The sequence below is a fragment of the Pecten maximus genome, chromosome 1, assembly GCF_902652985.1.
Source record: "Pecten maximus chromosome 1, xPecMax1.1, whole genome shotgun sequence".
In the NCBI taxonomy this organism is placed as follows: Eukaryota; Metazoa; Mollusca; class Bivalvia; order Pectinida; family Pectinidae; genus Pecten; species Pecten maximus.
This window is the reverse complement of record NC_047015.1, coordinates 44,864,577-44,884,041: the sequence shown is the minus strand read 5'-3', so window position 1 is coordinate 44,884,041 and position 19,465 is coordinate 44,864,577. Positions and strand designations below refer to the sequence as shown.

The following is a 19,465-nucleotide window of genomic DNA, read 5'->3' as shown; positions in this document are numbered from 1 at the left end:
ACAAAACACTACTGTCATTTATCTTATAAATGTTCTACTCCAACAAAACACTACTGTCATTTATCTTGTAAGGGTTCTACTCCAACAAAACACTACTGTCATTTATCTTATAAGGGTTCTACTCCAACAAAACACTACTATCATTTATCTTATAAGGGTTGTACTCCAACAAAACACTACTGTCATTTATCTTATAAGGGTTCTACTCCAACAAAACACTACTGTCATTTATCTTATAAATGTTCTACTCCAACAAAACACTACTGTCATTTATCTTATAAGGGTTCTACTCCAACAAAACACTACTGTCATTTATCTTATAAGGGTTCCACTCCAACAAAACACTACTGTCATTTATCTTATAAGTGTTCTACTCCAACAAAACACTACTGTCATTTATCTTATAAGTGTTCTACTCCAACAAAACACTACTGTCATTTATCTTATAAATGTTCTACTCCAACAAAACACTACTGTCATTTATCTTATAAGTGTTCTACTCCAACAAAACACTACTGTCATTTATCTTATAAGGGTTCTACTCCAACAAAGCACTACTGTCATTTATCTTATAAGGGTTCTACTCCAACAAAACACTACTGTCATTTATCTTGTAAGGGTTCTACTCCAACAAAACACTACTGTCATTTATCTTATAAGGGTTCTACTCCAACAAAACACTACTATCATTTATCTTATAAGGGTTGTACTCCAACAAAACACTACTGTCATTTATCTTATAAGTGTTCTACTCCAACAAAACACTACTGTCATTTATCTTATAAGGGTTCCACTCCAACAAAACACTACTGTCATTTATCTTATAAGTGTTCTACTCCAACAAAACACTACTGTCATTTATCTTATAAGTGTTCTACCCCAACAAAACACTACTGTCATTTATCTTATCAGGGTTCTACTCTAACAAAACACTACTGTTATTTATCTTATAAGTGTTCTACTCCAACAAAACACTACTGTCATTTATCGTATAAGGGTTCTACTCCAACAAAACACTACTGTCATTTATCTTATAAGGGTTCTACCCCAACAAAACACTACTGTCATTTATCTTATAAATGTTCTACTCCAACAAAACACTACTGTCATTTATCTTATAGGGTTGTACTCCAACAAAACACTACTGTCATTTATCTTATAAGGGTTCTACTCCAACAAAACACTACTGTCATTTATCTTATAAGTGTTCTACTCCAACAAAACACTACTGTCATTTATCTTATAAGGGTTCTACTCCAACAAAACACTACTGTCATTTATCTTATAAATGTTCTACTCCAACAAAACACTACTGTCATTTATCTTATAAGGGTTCTACTCCAACAAAACACTACTGTCATTTATCTTATAAATGTTCTACTCCAACAAAACACTACTGTCATTTATCTTGTAAGGGTTCTACTCCAACAAAACACTACTGTCATTTATCTTATAAGGGTTCTACTCCAACAAAACACTACTATCATTTATCTTATAAGGGTTGTACTCCAACAAAACACTACTGTCATTTATCTTATAAGGGTTCTACTCCAACAAAACACTACTGTCATTTATCTTATAAGGGTTCCACTCCAACAAAACACTACTGTCATTTATCTTATAAGTGTTCTACTCCAACAAAACACTACTGTCATTTATCTTGTAAGGGTTCTACTCCAACAAAACACTACTGTCATTTATCTTATAAGGGTTCTACTCCAACAAAGCACTACTGTCATTTATCTTATAAGGGTTCTACTCCAACAAAACACTACTGTCATTTATCTTGTAAGGGTTGTACTCCAACAAAACACTACTGTCATTTATCTTATAAGGGTTCTACTCCAACAAAACACTACTATCATTTATCTTATAAGGGTTGTACTCCAACAAAACACTACTGTCATTTATCTTATAAGGGTTATACTCCAACAAAACACTACTGTCATTTATCTTATAAGGGTTCTACTCCAACAAAACACTACTGTCATTTATCTTATAAGGGTTCTACTCTAACAAAACACAACTGTCATTTATCTTGTAAGGGTTCTACTCTAACAAAACACTACTGTCATTTATCTTATAAATGTTCTACTCCAACAAAACACTACTGTCATTTATCTTATAGGGTTGTACTCCAACAAAACACTACTGTCATTTATCTTATAAGGGTTCTACTCCAACAAAACACTACTGTCATTTATCTTATAAGTGTTCTACTCCAACAAAACACTACTGTCATTTATCTTATAAGGGTTCTACTCCAACAAAACACTACTGTCATTTATCTTATAAATGTTCTACTCCAACAAAACACTACTGTCATTTATCTTATAAGGGTTCTACTCCAACAAAACACTACTGTCATTTATCTTATAAGTGTTCTACTCCAACAAAACACTACTGTCATTTATCTTATAAGGGTTCTACTCCAACAAAACACTACTGTCATTTATCTTATAAATGTTCTACTCCAACAAAACACTACTGTCATTTATCTTATAAGGGTTCCACTCCAACAAAACACTACTGTCATTTTTTTTTTATATAGTCTTGATGTTTATTTTTTGCAGGGAAAAGACAGAGCCAGAATTTCTAAACTGTGTACGAATGGACAGCTCATCACTGAAGCAGAAGATGGTGTTACAACACTATATGAAGCATTCAGAAGGGGTGCAAGGCTATCAAGTAAGTTCTCTCTCGTCAGGTTTTCCCAGAAACTGTTGCTGTATGGATATTGAATACCTTTGGAAAAGTTTGTGATAAATTAATATTGTATACAATTTTTTTTTTCTGAGGGCTTCTGAAGGCAGATAACAGGCCCCATTCCATATTGTTAATATTTCATAATTTGTAGCTTACTCATGAAAATTTCCTTCCCAGTTCACAATTATCTTCCCAAAATGAAACAAAAGTGGCCCAATTGGAAATGGACGAATAAAGCTGATATGTGTGTGGCTGTTCCTTCATATGATGTTGTCCTGTGTACAGACCTGTGTTTGACCAATGCCTAACAGATTGTCCTGTTAGGAATTCCAAATAAAGAACTATCAAATATGTATGAGATTGTAATTGATTGTACCAGTATGGTAAATGTAATACAATGCTTCCCATGGAACCTGCTTATAGCATATCATCATCGTTCGGAAAACACACTTTTCTGATGCTAGCAATAGCTTGGTTTATATTATATCATTTTCACGTCGTTTGGGAAATCAACTTTTCTTCTACCTGCTTGCTTTTATTGATGATTCCACAAACGAGGAAAAAAAAGATCACTTTCTGAATATATCACCTACAATTTTACTTGTATGTGTTACTTGTATATGTTGCTAAGCTAGCAGCAGACACTACTTTATGTTACAGACATTATATATATACCGTATTTGACCTAATAAGGGCGCCCCTACCTTTTTTCAAGGAAATAAATCTTTGACTGAGTGTCAAAATGGTGTAAAATGGTGATCAAAAGTAAAAATTCATGTGAAATATTTTGCTACTTTATGTGTTCAATTTTCTTTAGCAAATTAAGTAACTGGAACACGTGTTTTCTTAACATTTTGTGTATTCCTACAGGCTACAGATGACATGTCAGTGCAAAGAGCACCCAAAACTAAACACACATACACATAATAACTTACCATCTTTATTTGAAGATAAAGTAAAGACTTCATTCTTGTTGATAAATAAGATTTGTTCAGAACAGAAAGCTAGTAAAAGACATTGTAAATCAATTATTAGGTCAAAGAAAACGATGTTTGATATGATCTGGGAAATCACCTGTTTCAATCAATAGAACACAAAAGAGTTCCATTTGAACATAAATGGTGGAACACACGTTCTCTGGTCTAAAGATCAGCTGGCATGGTTTACAAGTTTACAGGAGTATTCAAGTGATGTTTAAGCTTAATATATGATAATGAATAGATATCTTCATCTGGAATATTTTTATGACTGAATATTTTACCGTTTCCACAACCTTGGGTATTCTGCTATAAGGTATAGTCTGTTTCATAAAACTTCAGAATAACTTATCTTAATAAGGGCGCCCCCACTGTCAATTACCCGCGCCCTGCGCCCTTATTAGGTCAAATACGGTATACCCTTTATGTTACAGACATTATATATATATATATACCCTTTATGTTACAGACATTATATATATATATATACCCTTTATGTTACAGACATTATATATATATATATATACATTATATACCCTTTATGTTACAGACAATGGTCCCTGCTATGGCTGGAAGCCTAGTCCAAAGGAACCATATCGATGGCTCTCCTATAATGATGTAAGTGTTCCTCTATCTATAACTATTACCATATTGCATCAAAACTAAACTCTGGCCTCACTTAATAAATAAATCTGTCTATAATACTATACAATTAGAAGTGTTAGGAAATGTAGGTCTTCCAAAATTACTCGTACCTTAGTATAGGCATTTTGGTTTCAAGACCATAACTTTGCATCGCTGGAAAATTGCATTCCTCATTTAGAGCTTGAAAGGTCAAGTTCACTATTACTCCTCACTTTAAAGTAACTTCAGACAATAACTTTTTATTTTTGCCCTTTTTCTGTAGTATTTTAAATTAAAAACAAAAATATCCATATTATGATTCCAAATTTTTGACTCTGCATATTGAATTTTAAAATTAAGTCTTTTTTTTAACTACGTGTGATTTAAACTATTCAACGGTCAACTGTCTTGTTTACTTATTCTGAACATTAAAATGCATTTTGATTATAAATTTTCATCTATCCAACTTCTTATTGTCGTTATCCCATGAAGGACTAGGGACCAGCTATGCTTGCCTTTCATGTTTCATTCACTTGTCATTACTACTTATTACAAAAACGATGGGTGTGTTAGCAAGATTACTGAGTTACGGCATAGCTTTTGACTTCACATTGAGAGGCCCTTTCCTGTCTCACAATAGAAATGTAGATCTCAACACTTCCTTGTTTTTATACTTAAATATCTAAAGTAAACAGCGTATATAAAAAAAATTATCCAGGATGAAACTGGATTTAAGTCACATCCTACTCAAGAAGACTTCTGCTATTTAAGATGTAATGAGTAAACACTAGTGGATGGTAGTGAAGTTAATGATTAAAATATCAGTTGTAAAATATAACGGATGTTAAAAAATTAAAATGTCCTTTGTAGGTTTACAAGTAATTGTTTCTCATACCATTACGATATGATTATAACTATGGCCTGTAATGACAAGATAATGTAACAGCATTAGGACTGACAATCTGGCTATTTAAGTGAAATGACTTGTGGTCAAAAGGATGACTACCGCACCAGTATGTGTTAACATTGTGTTTATGCTATAACTGTCAGTCCTCTGCTGACTTCCTTGCTGTAGAGAATCCACTAGCTCAAATTGATAACTATGATTCCAAACATTACATATTTAAGGGTTAACTGTAATATTTTTTTTACGTTATTGAACAAACACTAGAAAATACAGAGATAAAATAAAATACAAAGATCATAAAAACAGTAAAACTAGCATTGGACCCTTAAGGACCACTGATTTCATGAATGTAATGAAGTAGTTTCTGATATTTATGCCTCATCGTAAATTTTCATTTTAACAGTTGTCTTAAATGCCAAAATTCTGATACACTTGTTTTTCCACAAAAAACTGGGGTGTACTCTTTTCATAAACCGCTTTGCGGTTTATTCAGAGTACACCCCAGTTTTTTGTGTTATTGCTCAATAACGTAAAAAAAATAGTACAGTTAACCCTTATAATTTAATTAACAACGATAAGAAACATTTTCATTAAGTTTAACATGTTTATTTTGCTCCAGATATTTAAAAAAACATCGATAAATACAAAATCCTGTGAACAACGATTACTCCGCTACTTCCGGTATAACTGAAAGTAGTTCCTTTTATTTTTAGCCCACCATCATCAGATGGTGGGCTATTCAAATCGCCCTGCGTCCGTGGTCCGTCGTCCGTCCGTCCGTCCGTCCCTCCGTCCGTCCCTCCGTCCGTCCGTAAACAATTCTTGTTATCGCTAATCCTCAGAAAGTACTGAAGGGATCTTTCTCAAATTTCATATGTAGGTTCCCCTTGGTGCCTAGTTATGCATATTGCATTTTGAGACCAATCGGAAAACAACATGGCCGACAGGCAGCCATCTTGGATTTTGACAATTGAAGTTTGTTATCGCTATTTCTCAGAAAGTGCTGAAGGGATCTTTCTCAAATTTCATATGTAGGTTCCCCTTAGTGCCAAGTTATGCATATTGCATTTTGAGACCAATCGGAAAACAACATGGCCGACAGGCAGCCATCTTGGATTTTGACAATTGAAGTTTGTTATCGCTATTTCTCAGAAAGTACTGAAGGGATCTTTCTCAAATTTCATATGTAGGTTCCTCTTGGTGCCTGGTTATGCATATTGCATTTTTAGACCAATCAGAAAACAACATGGCCGACAGGCAGCCATCTTGGATTTTGACAATTGAAGTTTGTTATCGCTATTTCTCAGAAAGTACTGAAGGGATCTTTCTCAAATTTCATATGTAGGTTCCTCTTGGTGCCTGGTTATGCATATTGCATTTTTAGACCAATCAGAAAACAACATGGCCGACAGGCAGCCATCTTGGATTTTGACAATTGAAGTTTGTTATCGCTATTTCTCAGAAAGTACTGAAGGGATCACTCTCAAATTTCATATGTAGGATCCACTTGGTGCCTAGTTATGCATATTGCATTTTGAGACCAATCCGAAAACAACATGGCTGACAGGCAGCCATCTTGGATTTTGACAATTGAAGTTTGTTATCGCTATTCCTCAGAAAGTACTGTAGGGATCTTTCTCAAATTTCATATGTAGGTTCCCCTTGGTGCTTAGTTATGCGTATTGCATTTTGAGACCAATTGGAAAACAGCATGGCCGACAGGCAGCCATCTTGGATTTTGACAATTAAAGTTTGTTATCGCTATTTCTCAGAAAGTGATGAAGGGATCTTTCTCAAATTTCATATGTAGGTTCCTCTTGTTGCCTAGTTATGCATATTGCATTTTGAGACCAATCGGATAACAACATGGCCGACAGGCAGCCATCTTGGATTTTGACAATTGAAGTTTGTTATCGCTATTTCTCAGAAAGTAATGAAGGGATCTTTCTCAAATTTCATACATACGTTCCCCTCAGTGCCTAGTTATGCATATTGCATTTTGAGACCAATCAGAAAACAACATGGCCGACAGGTAGCCATCTTGGATATTGACAATTGAAGTTTGTTATCGCTATTTCTCAGAAAGTACTGAAGGGATCTTTCTCAAATTTCATATGTAGGTTCCCCTTGGTGCCTAGTTATGCATATTGCATTTTGAAACTAATCAGAAAACAACATGGCCGACAGGCAGCCATCTTGGATTTTGACAATTGAAGTTTGTTATCGCTATTTCTCAGAAAGCACTCAAGGGATCTTTCTCAAATTTCATTTGTAGGTTCCCCTCAGTGCCTAGTTTTGCATATTGGGACCAATCCAAAAACATGGTCGACAGACAGCCATTATCGCTAAATCTTAAATTTTATATATAGTTTCCGCTTGTTTGAAAAGTACTAGCTATAGAGGGCTGTTTCTGTATTTACACAGATTAGGATTAGTAAGACTTAGAAGAAGGGAAAAGTAGAGAAAAGATCAATCTGACATGGAACCTATGAAGATCATTCAATGGTGGGCGCCAAGATCCCTCTGGGATCTCTTGTTTTTTATGTTATGAGATGATAACATAATTTTTTGAGCCAATGAAAATGCTTGTTACAAGCTAAATTAAATTATAAGTAGTGTTAAGCTTCAGTATTGACTGTAAATGTGTAAGTTACATTTACATGTTTGTTACGTACAGTTAAACTTCACTATCTCAAACTCTGTTAATTCAAAGGTCCCGCTTAACTCAAGTGAAAAATTCAGTTCCAAGAGTAAAAATTCTGTCTTAAAGATAACTTGGTTAACTTGAGTACTTGGATATCTCGAGATGTCTTTGTTACCCCACTGACTTGGAGATAATCGGGTTCAGCTGTATATTTGTACCTGGTCAAATTTAATGTACATGTCTGACCTTAAATGTTCCGTGTGGAGTATGTCCATTTACACAATATTAATTCTTTTTCTTTTTGTCAGGTTTTGGTGAAGGCAGCTAACGTTGGAGCAGGGTTGTTAAGTAAAGGACTTAAAGCTTCCAACAAGACATTTGTAGGAATCTACTCCCAAAACAGAGTAGAGGTAGGTCTGACATCCCTACACCGCCCACCCACCATTATCACCCACCCACCACTGTCACCCAGCCACCACTGTCACCCACCAACCATTGTCACCCACCCACCACTGTCACCACCCACCACTGTCTCCCACCCAGCACTGTCACCCACCACTGTCACCACCACCACCACTGTCACCCAGTCACCACTGTCACCCAATCACCACTGTCACCCAGTCACCACTGTCACCCAATCACCACTGTCACCCAATCACCACTGTCACCCCATCACCTCTGTCACCCACCACTGTCACCACCACCACCACTGTCACCTAGTCACCACTGTCACCCAATCACCACTGTCACCCAATCACCACTGTCACCAGCCACCACTGTCACCCACCCACCATTGTCACCCCCCACCACTGTCACCCACCACCACTGTCACCCACCACTGTCACCCACCACCACTGTCACCCACCATTACTGTCACCCACCCACCACTGTCACCCACCACCACTGTCACCCACTACTGCTGTCACCCACTACTGCTGTCACCCACCACCACTGTCACCCACCACCACTGTCACCCACGCCCAAGCACTGCTGTCACCCACCACCACTGTCACTCACCCACCACTGTCACCCACGCCCAAGCACTGCTGTCACCCACCACCACTGTCACCCACCCACCACTGTCACCCACGCCCAAGCACTGCTGTTAACCTTCTGCCAACTACCTAGTAAATACTTCAACTTTATAACATCATTTATATTGCCCCTGAATGGGCCCTAATGCCTTACCAACAGATATATTAGGTACAGTACTGAGGGGAGAATAGAGTTTTATTATTATTTTCAGATGACATGTACTTCTACATGTATATCCTGAGTTTACTGCCTCCTGGCACAGAAACATAATCGTCTACAAACACTAGAAAATACAGAGATAAAATAAAATACAAAGATCATAAAAACAGTAAAACTAGCATTGGACCCTTAAGGACCACTGATTTCATGAATGTAATGAAGTAGTTTCTGATATTTATGCCTCATCGTAAATTTTCATTTTAACAGTTGTCTTAAATGCCAAAGTTCTGATACACTTGTTTTTCCACAAATATATTGATTTAGCAGTTATAAACCATGACAGGAAAAGGCAGATTTATGGCGTCTAGGCCAAGAGATACCATGTCTCTCGATTTATGACTATTCTGGTGAAATTTACAAGGTGGCATGCATTGTATCTTTTGATATTTTAGTCAACAATAAATGTATTCATGGAAACCTAACTCAGCCTCATCATACTTTTAGGCTAGTAAATAATGAAAAGCTGTATGTAATGTAATATCCTGAAACTGAACCTGATTTAAACTGTATAAAGTAGATCTTATGTTTGCTGTGAAATACAGTTAAAAGTACTAATTACCTTTTTTATTCCAAAGATTGACAACTGAAATTGTTATATTGTGCTTTTCAGTATGGCATCATGGAGCAGGGTTGCTACATGTACTCCATGGTACTGGTGCCCTTATATGACACATTAGGACCAGAGGCTTGCTCCTTTATTATAAATCAAGGTGAGTTTGTGATCATTCTTCCAGTGGTAATTAATTGCAAATAGAAAAATATTAATATTCATATGAAAAGGAGACTTTGGTAACTTTTTATTACCCAAGAAGTTATATAATTGTCATAAGTTTTTATTATAGATATTAATATTTTTCTATTGGTAATATATGTATATTATATTTGTAATTTACATAAAACCTATTCACATTATGTAACTAACGGATTACGTCTTGTTTGATTTCTTTCTTTTAGCCGACATTGAGTTGGTGTGTTGTGACAAAAATGTTAAAGTTCAGAATGTACTTGAGCGTATTAAGGAGACACCTCAACTGAAGATGATAGCCCTGATAGAACCGGCCACCCCAGAAAATGTCGCTAAAGCAAAGCAGTGTGGCATTGAACTCATCCAGTTCTCGGATCTTGAGGTGAGCAAACGTCCTCATACAGTGTGATAAGTCTATGTTTCATGTAGATTTTCCACTAATTCATAGCTGATAGGAATGCCACTTGAATTTGGTATAGTTATATAGTGGCAGTACTAGAGGAATTAATAGATAAGTTAATCAAATTTTCTCTTGACATGCTTTTTTTATACCAAACGAACAAGTATGTAATTGATCATCATTACATGTCTTAGTTTTAAAATTCAGCCAGTTATTTAAACAGTTGAATGAGAACATTTAACATTTACACAATCACACATAACAGCACCTACATATTTGTAGAACTCATAATTACATTTGTACTTTGATTGTAAGATGAATAACTAGGTCCCAGCCAGTACAGTTAAAAGTGACCCAGGGCTATATCCTTGGCTGTTAGTAATGTTTGTAGAGGTTCAGATATACTATATACCTTATCATTGTTTAAGGTTTCATAAGGTTTCATTATTGTTGTTAAACGTAATTTTACAGCCAGTTTATATTGATGTACAACATGTAATTACATTTACCGTATTTGCCATAACAAGCACCCATGTCCCAATAAGCCCCCTCCTACTTTTTTATGACTTTTAGTAAAATGACACCATTTCTTTGAGCAAATGCAGGGTGTAAATGGCAGTGAAATTTGTTTTAAAACCAAAAATGTTTCACATTCTTTATTTTAAAACATCCGCCGATAGCTTTCATCAATTATTTACATGTTCTTTTATTAACCTAATAAATGCCCACTTTTTGACAATTTTCTAAGTGCCCTGTACACTTACTATTGTCAGTATAGTGCTAAGGCAATGCTCTCATATATAATGATTTATCACTTACAACAGTTATTTCATCTATAACAGTTTCTAGAGTTGCCATTTGCCAATTGTCCATAAATGTTTGACCTGGATTATAAACCTCATTTCAAGATGGACAGTAATATAATATTCTCTGTTTAATGATTAAAAGCTGATGTTGATAATAGGACATACAATATGGTTGTAGTGAGGTGACAGCAATTTTTTTCAAATGTATGTTTTTTTTACCTTACAGAAACTGGGAGAACAAAACCCTGTGGAACCAACGGTAATTGGTCACTTTTGTTTTTAAATATTTTTAGAATGTTTTTTAATGATTGAAGATAAATAAAATTTATTCTTTAACAAATTTGTATTATAAGGAATCATATTTACATTGTGATACTGTAAGTGTTTAGCAGTAATACCATTTTAGCACTTTTGTGCTGGAAGCATTGCACGAGTAACACTTTCTATATACTATTTCTATAGAAAAAAATACTGGTGCGCCAATCTGTTAAAATTTGGTGATGTGCTAAACTTTGAGTGTGCGCCAAAATTAGCACGTTTACAGTAATTCTACATTTGATATCCCCGAGGTCAGATCTGTGATACTCTATCTGATACTATGACTGTGATCTTTTACAGCCCGCTAAGCCAGACGATCTGTGTGTTCTCTGTTACACAAGTGGAACAACAGGTACAGAACATCAGCCTTTATTTTATTTTTAATTGAGTTGTCTACAGTTTGAGAGTCAGACGAATTCTAGTTAACTCAAATATTTAGGAAGTGAGAGAATTCATTTGCATAATTACTCAATTATGTGGTTTTGAAGTTAAACTTTGTAGTTGATACCGTATTTATTCTGCAATATGCTCAGGACGCTAATACATAACTTAGACTCATGTAGGAGGATGTAAAACAACACGGATAGCTCTGTACTGAACTCTTGTACAGGCCCTTTTTCTTAGTGATAAAGGAAGCTGAAATTTTGCCTGAAAGTTCTTCTCAGGTCAAATATCAATGGTGTGCAGTCCAATTGGGGGGAAATACAAATTATATAGGATTTGTTTTTAAAAAAAATTGTACTACGGCTAAATTTTGCATTTAGCGCCATTTTCATCAAAGCGTTTGTTTCACAAGCATGTTTTTGTTTAAAACTAATGCAGTGATTGAATGTCAAAGTTTATACAAAACATTTTTTCAGGTCTTCCTAAAGGTGCCATGCTGACTCACAAAGGAACGTTGGCTACAGTGGCAGCTACTAACAAACAGTTGGTGAGGATTTTATTGTAGATATCATTAACACCATGTAACATAACACGATTGTCACAGTCTCGTTATCACCTACCCACTCTCCGACCTTTAAAGTGTAACTAACACGCTGGAAAGGCCATTGTTAGTACGTCTTATTTTATTCCAAAGTGTGAGATTGTTCAAGCTTTTTTCTTTGTATAAAAATGGAGAAAAAAGCATTTAGTGGCAACAGTTTTCATTTATTTAACATTTAAAGTTAAATACAATTATTTGAAAAATAAATGAATTTGAAATGCATTATTTTCATAGACATATGTCATTATTACTATGTATGTACAGACTCAGGGTACATAACACTTTTGTCAATTATTGTTGACTGTGGGAAAATCATCAATGACATCCTTGAAATTTATCTTGCAGGATCCAGCTGGAATAAGGATCACGCCTGACGATGTATTAATATCCTACCTGCCATTGGCTCACTCCTACGAGAGATTACTAGAGGTAAAGCACATCAGTGTTCAGGGATAATTTTGTGGATTTGTATTCATATTTTTGCTGAAGAACTATCATGACGGTCTTCTGTAATATATAATTATGAATTGTTTTTTCTTTCAGTGCTATCTTACAATGTATGGTGCTAAAATTGGGTTTTTCCAAGGAGATGTACGTATGTTGATGGATGACATCAAAGAATTAAGACCCACATTGTTTCCCTCAGTACCTCGACTGCTCAACAGATTCTACGATAAGGTAGGTTATGTGTCTCAACAGATTCTATGATAAGGTAGGTTATGTGTCTCAACAGATTCTACGATAAGGTAGGTTATGTGTCTCTACAGATTCTACGATAAGGTAGGTTAGTGTCTGTACAGATTCTATGATAAGGTAGGTTATGTGTCTACAGCTTCTTTAAAGTGTCTCAACAGATTCTACAATAAGGTAGGTTATGTGTCTCAACAGATTCTATGATAAGGTAGGTTATGTGTCTCAACAGATTCTATGATAAGGTAGGTTATGTGTCTCAACAGATTCTATGATAAGGTAGGTTATGTGTCTCAACAGATTCTATGATAAGGTAGGCTATGTGTCTCAACAGATTCTACAATAAGGTAGGTTATGTGTCTCAACAGATTCTATGATAAGGTAGGTTATGTGTCTCGACAGATTCTATGATAAGGTAGGTTATGTGTCTCAACAGATTCTATGATAAGGTAGGTCATGTGTCTGCAGCTTCTTTAAGGTGTCTCAACAGATTCTACGATAAGGTAGGTTATGTGTCTCACTCAACAGATTCTACGATAAGGTAGGTTATGTGTCTCAACAGATGCCATGATAAGGTAGGTTATGTGTCTCTACAAATTCTACGATAAGGTAGGTTATGTGTCGCGACAGATTCTACAATAAGGTAGGTTATGTCTCGACAGATTCTACGATAAGGTAGATTATGTGTCTCTACAGATTCTATGACGATAAGGTAGGTTATGTGTCTCAACAGATTCCATGATAAGGTAGGTTATGTGTCTCTACAGATTCCATGATAAGGTAGGTTATGTGTCTCTACAGATTCTATGATAAGGTAGGCTATGTGTCTCAACAGATTCCATGATAAGGTAGGTTATGTGTCTCAACAGATTCTGTGATAAGGTAGGTCATGTGTCTCAACAGATTCTATGATAAGGTAGGTTATGTGTCTCGACAGATTTTACAATAAGGTAGGTTATGTGTCTCAACAGATTCTATGATAAGGTAAATCATATGTCTGTACAGCTTCTTTAAGGTAGCTTAACCTGTCTCGACAGATTCTACAATAAGGTAGGTTATGTGTCTCAACAGATTCTATAAGGTAGGTTATGTGTCTCGACAAATTCTATAAGGTAGGTCATATGTCTGTACAGCTTCTTTAAGGTAGCTTAACCTGTCTCGACAGATTCTACGATAAGTTTGGCATCACGCGTATCTGAATAAATTCTATTCTAATATAGGATATCGCAACAAATTCCAGCACTATAGTAGATTGGTGTTTAGACTTAGTACCTGGCTTATTTCTGGATAAATACACTGTCAAATGGTTCAATTTAAAATCATTATCGAGTAGAATCCATTATCAACACTATATGATGTTATTACTGTTGTCTTGTTGATTTTGCAGGTAGTGGCCGGAACACAAGCAAGTGCTGTCAAACAGTTTATGTTCAAGATGGCAATGAGCAGTAAAGAGTCGGAACTAAAACGGTATATCATTTGTGTTGTTTCCCTCTGTTACAGTATAATTGCAATATTGACACTTTCACTCTTTGCTTGGCTCTTCAAGTTTCAAGCACTAGCAGAGCTTTTCTTCACTGATTTAGGAAGGGGCCTTGTGTCTCATATTGGGAACAAAATTGGTGAATTGGGAAAGACTTTTACAGGAGTAATCTCCTAAATATGAAATAATATTAAATGGGAATGGGGCCCATTAATGGCCCCCAAAAGCCCTGACTAGTAAGTCAGTCATTAAACTTTTTTGTTACATTGTAGGGAGGATGTATTTGAAACAGTTCCATGCTTTCTTTACTTTCAGGAGTATTATACGAAAAGACAGTTTGTGGGATAAATTGGTCTTCAAGAAGATCCAGGAAGGACTTGGCGGGAGAGTAAAACTGATCACGACGGGGTCTGCCCCACTGTCGGCTAAAGTGCTACAGTTCCTCCGGTGCTGTGTGGGTTGTCCGGTATGTCTGTAGATGTGTTATAGCAGGAGGTCCATTTCTCACTCTAGGGTTGAGACGTGGGCGATTCCCCTTGGCTTGAGATCCCCTCGTCCCACCCCAAGACATTGAAAGATTAAATTGATCTGTCTAATCTTCTGTTTAAACATACTCAACAAAAACAGAAATATCCCAAATTGTAACATACTTACCTAAAATTACTGAGCTGAAACAATTCATCATGCCTCAGTGATTTTATTGGTCCTTTTGATAGGTGGGTAAGTGGATTCTGTAGTTACTGTAGTACAGGCACAAAGGAGGGGGGATGTCATCACACCACCTGTATCAAAGCTTGTATCATTGATTGTGGCATTAGTCCAGTCCTAGTTTCTCAATAATCCTCACACTTTTGTTTGTTATATTATACAAAATGTAATGTGTAGGGGAAGGGAGGGTCAATTTTGTATGTTATGTTATACAAAATGTAATGTGCAGGGGAGGGGAGAGGGGGGGGCTTAGAAAAAAACCTCCTCTTGACCTCCAAGTACCTTTAGTTGATGTTGTTATCTTAGATGTAACAGGGTTATCTAACTTTTCTGTCCAGTCTTAACACTTTATTTCTCCCTACAGATCTTAGAAGGCTACGGACAGACTGAGTGTCATGCTATTTGTTCTCTGACTGCGGTTGGTGATGCAGAAGTTGGTAAGTTTATGTTAGAATGGATAATGGTTTGATCGGACTCCCTCTACAATGTGACCATATTTTCCCCTTCCAATGTTATTTTCTATACTTTTCCTGAACCTGGATTAAGAGACCACCTGTCATATTTGACCATTTTATTGCCTCGATTGGAAGTTAATATATCACTTGTTTTACTGTACTTGAAAATTGAAATATTGATGATTTTCTCATCAATGAGGACTCAAAGAAAAAGAAAAATATTCTACTATACTTATGAGATGTATTTGATATTCAGCTATTAACATCCTCTTTGTGGCACAGATGCAATCTAATTAAAATTAGACTTGTAATATCTGCTCCTCTACAATACTCTATGATACACTTCAATACAAGATCTAACGATACCCCGTAGCAGGTCATCTCAGCATGACCTTTGAGCTTCAAATATAAGCCAATGAAAACTGGTCAATGATGTCATTAATCAACCAATGACAAAGAGTCTTATACAAGCCTTTGATTGCGTCTCCTTAGTATTTACGACTCAATTCAGCGCTTGATTTGAAATACATGTACTCAAAATTTCACAAACATAACTGCATTATGTTAATGGCCACGGTAGTAGAAATATTGCTAATCCTCTGGACGTTACATTGAAAGAAGAACAGAAAACAATTAAACAATATCTCATCGACAGGACAGATTGTGTTGCCAATTGGATTTCTAAAATCGTTACCGTAACACATTATATTATATTCCCTTTCAAACTAATTTTTGTTCACGATGCTGTTGTCTTCAATGTCTTTCCCTCATACGATGAAGGAAAAACCAAACGGACAGCACAGGTTTGTTAAATTATGAATTTGTTGAGGTTTCTTGGTGAGCCGGGTGGGCGAAGCCATGTTGTTTACTGTTGCTATCGACCATCGGAATACCTCGGGAATGTTGTGTAAGTATTTATACTTCCGAAGAATGAAATCACACCGACAATTTTATAGGCGGCGAGTTGATTGGCTGAGCTCAAAGGTCATGCTGAGATGACCTCCTACGGGGCATCGTTAGATCTTGTATTGCAGTGTATCGTAGAGGAGTGGAAATTACAAGTCTAATTTTAATTAGATTGGCACAGATGTAGATCATTATAAATTGATGAAATTGTCTCGCATGCTTTTACCGTTCAGTCTGTATTCTTCCTTAAAATAACACCGTAAATATTTCGGAATGTGAAACAGTATGGAGAGATCTCCTGATACTTATGCTCTGAGGTTATAGGTTATCTTATCCACTATTTAATTACAGGACATGTGGGTATACCGATTGCTTGTAACTATCTCAAGGTGGCTGATGTTCCTGATATGAATTACTTCGGCAAGGATAACAAAGGCGAGGTCAGTTGACAGTACTGTAGTACAATTGTAGGCGTTGGTTTAAACATATTTTTATTGTCTTAAAATGACAAAGGACTAGGCACAAGTTCTTACAACTTAGTTAGCCTTCTCCTGACTTAAATACATTTTACATACGTAATGGCTGTCTTAACATGTACATCTAAATATAATTTTGAATATATATTTTTTTTTCTAGGTTTGTGTAAAAGGGCCAAATGTATTTGCTGGGTACTACAAGGATCCAGAGAAGACCAAAGAGGCCTTGGATGATGAAGGATGGCTACACACAGGGGACATAGGGGAATGGTTACCAGTAAGTTACAGAACATATATATGGGACAGAGGAATATCATAGTTTGGGCTATTATCCCCTGGTAGTTACAGCTATTTTGACTCCATAGTTTGTGCTATTGTCCCCTGCTGTAACATATGACCATTTGTCTGTTTGTCTCATTGATTTGTGGTGGATTTTAATTAAATTTATATGGAAGGTTTTGGACGATACCTTGAGTTTTGAGGTAACTACTGCTCTTTTGACTCCATAGTATGATTTGAGTATTGGTTTGAATTTCCTTTATCTTCCTTGTCCTGTTTATACTGTTAACATTCTTGTTTTCTTTGTTTACAGAATGGTACACTGAAAATCATTGACAGGAAAAAACATATCTTCAAACTAGCACAAGGTGAATACATAGCTCCGGAGAAGATAGAGAACGTGTACGTACGGAGTACGCTGGTGGCCCAGATGTTTGTCCATGGGGACAGTCTGAAGGTAATTCCTTGTTGACTTTTTCAGGGGTAGCAAAAAGAATTTCAAATTATTCAATCTAAATGGTAATAAAATATTTTGATCTGGGATATTTGTATATATCAATGATACATTTATGGTTTACTTGCTGTATTCAATTCTTGCCACATTGTTTTACCTGAACTTTGACCCCTTGTTGTATTTGACAGTCGTCCCTAGTGGGCGTGGTGGTGCCTGACCCAGATACATTCCCACAGTACGCCAAGTCCAAGCTCGGTATGACAGGTAGTCTAGAGGAGCTGTCCAAGAACCCGGTAAATACAGTTATGACATTAATTTGTCGCATCATTTTTGTAATTGTTTTGATATTATGAAAGTTATTTAGCCTGGTTTTATTATAAGGATGACTCTCTATATTTCCTTATTTTTAAATAGAACAAATAATAGAAGATTTTAATTTTAATAAAATACAAACAATCCATTTCCATCAACATATTCATAATAACATCCATAAACAACCTGCATCTTGCATAAAACAAAAAACTTACATAATATAAGAAACATTTTATACATATCGATAACCAGCTCATAAAAAAAAACCCAGAAAAACCTAAGCTAAAGTGTTTTTGGCATCTTTGGGGTAGACTCAACTTTACACTGGTGATACCATTCCCACTCTCGGTTTAGGCAGAGAGTAATTTGTAGATGTGTAAACAAGTCACACAGATTACTACAAATAGTAGCAGATTATATTATGGCTGTGTGGACTAGTGACAACAGATTACCACAATACTGCAAAACATATAGCCATTAATGCAAGATAAAGACACAGCTGTGCATATTATTTGCATCAGATTACTGTGCTTCAATATTGCAAACCTAATCCAGAGAAGGAATAGCATGTTACAAGTAAATAAGATTGAATTCAGGTACCCTGACTACCCCTTGAACTCCGACTGGCTAGCACATTTGGCTGGAAACCAGATGTCCGCAGGGTAGCTAGAAGAGGTCTGAATCTCTAAATACATTTATAATCAATTTTTTGGGGGAAGTTTGATGAGGAAAACAAATCTATCCCTCATTCTGAATAAAACCAGGCCAAAACTCTGATGTATTGTGAAATAATACAGATGAGTACCCCACTATTTTAATGTATGTTCTCCGATGAGAAAAATATAACATCTTTTTTTTTGAAAGAATACTCTCAAGACCATTTAGTTTTAAAACAGCATTTAATATTGAGTTGTAAATTGAAATTCCTTTACTGAAGAGAATGCTGATTCACATTTTTGTTTTCTATAGATTCATATTTTTTGCATTGACATTTTGTTTCAGAAAATCAAGAAAGCAATTCTAGATGATATGGCAAATATTGGCAAACAATCTGGCCTCCATTCTTTTGAACAGGTGAGTACCATCATTCTGATATCCCTTCATATATCAAATTACAGTGATCGAAGGGGTCACATATAAAACTATTTATATTAGATGAAGTTGAGATTTTTAAAAATTCAAACATTTGCTGTATATGTTAGCTGTATTTATGTTTATTTTAGAACTGTATAGTTATAGTTAATTGTATATATAGACAGATAAGAATATATTAATTAAAAACATATCTTACTGGTAAGTTCTACCTGTACACAGCATATAGAGATATTACTTTTTA

The 19,465-nt window shown here is 35.7% G+C and overlaps 1 protein-coding gene across 3 annotated transcripts in view; it reads left to right on the top strand.

The window, feature by feature from the left end:
* The window catches only part of LOC117334787 (long-chain-fatty-acid--CoA ligase 5-like), a 44,372-nt gene that overhangs the window by 22,180 nt on the left and 2,727 nt on the right, over positions 1-19,465 (top strand). For all 3 annotated transcript variants that reach the window (XM_033894593.1, XM_033894601.1, XM_033894608.1), the window contains 18 exons: positions 2,574-2,688; positions 4,234-4,301; positions 8,167-8,268; positions 9,723-9,822; positions 10,067-10,239; positions 11,290-11,322; positions 11,682-11,733; positions 12,242-12,312; positions 12,712-12,795; positions 12,910-13,044; positions 14,444-14,526; positions 14,855-15,005; positions 15,612-15,684; positions 16,960-17,048; positions 17,245-17,361; positions 17,677-17,820; positions 18,006-18,110; positions 19,132-19,203. In XM_033894593.1, coding sequence (XP_033750484.1) covers positions 2,574-2,688; positions 4,234-4,301; positions 8,167-8,268; positions 9,723-9,822; positions 10,067-10,239; positions 11,290-11,322; positions 11,682-11,733; positions 12,242-12,312; positions 12,712-12,795; positions 12,910-13,044; positions 14,444-14,526; positions 14,855-15,005; positions 15,612-15,684; positions 16,960-17,048; positions 17,245-17,361; positions 17,677-17,820; positions 18,006-18,110; positions 19,132-19,203 — 1,767 coding nt within the window. The remainder of the gene's footprint in view (positions 1-2,573; positions 2,689-4,233; positions 4,302-8,166; positions 8,269-9,722; positions 9,823-10,066; positions 10,240-11,289; positions 11,323-11,681; positions 11,734-12,241; positions 12,313-12,711; positions 12,796-12,909; positions 13,045-14,443; positions 14,527-14,854; positions 15,006-15,611; positions 15,685-16,959; positions 17,049-17,244; positions 17,362-17,676; positions 17,821-18,005; positions 18,111-19,131; positions 19,204-19,465) is intronic.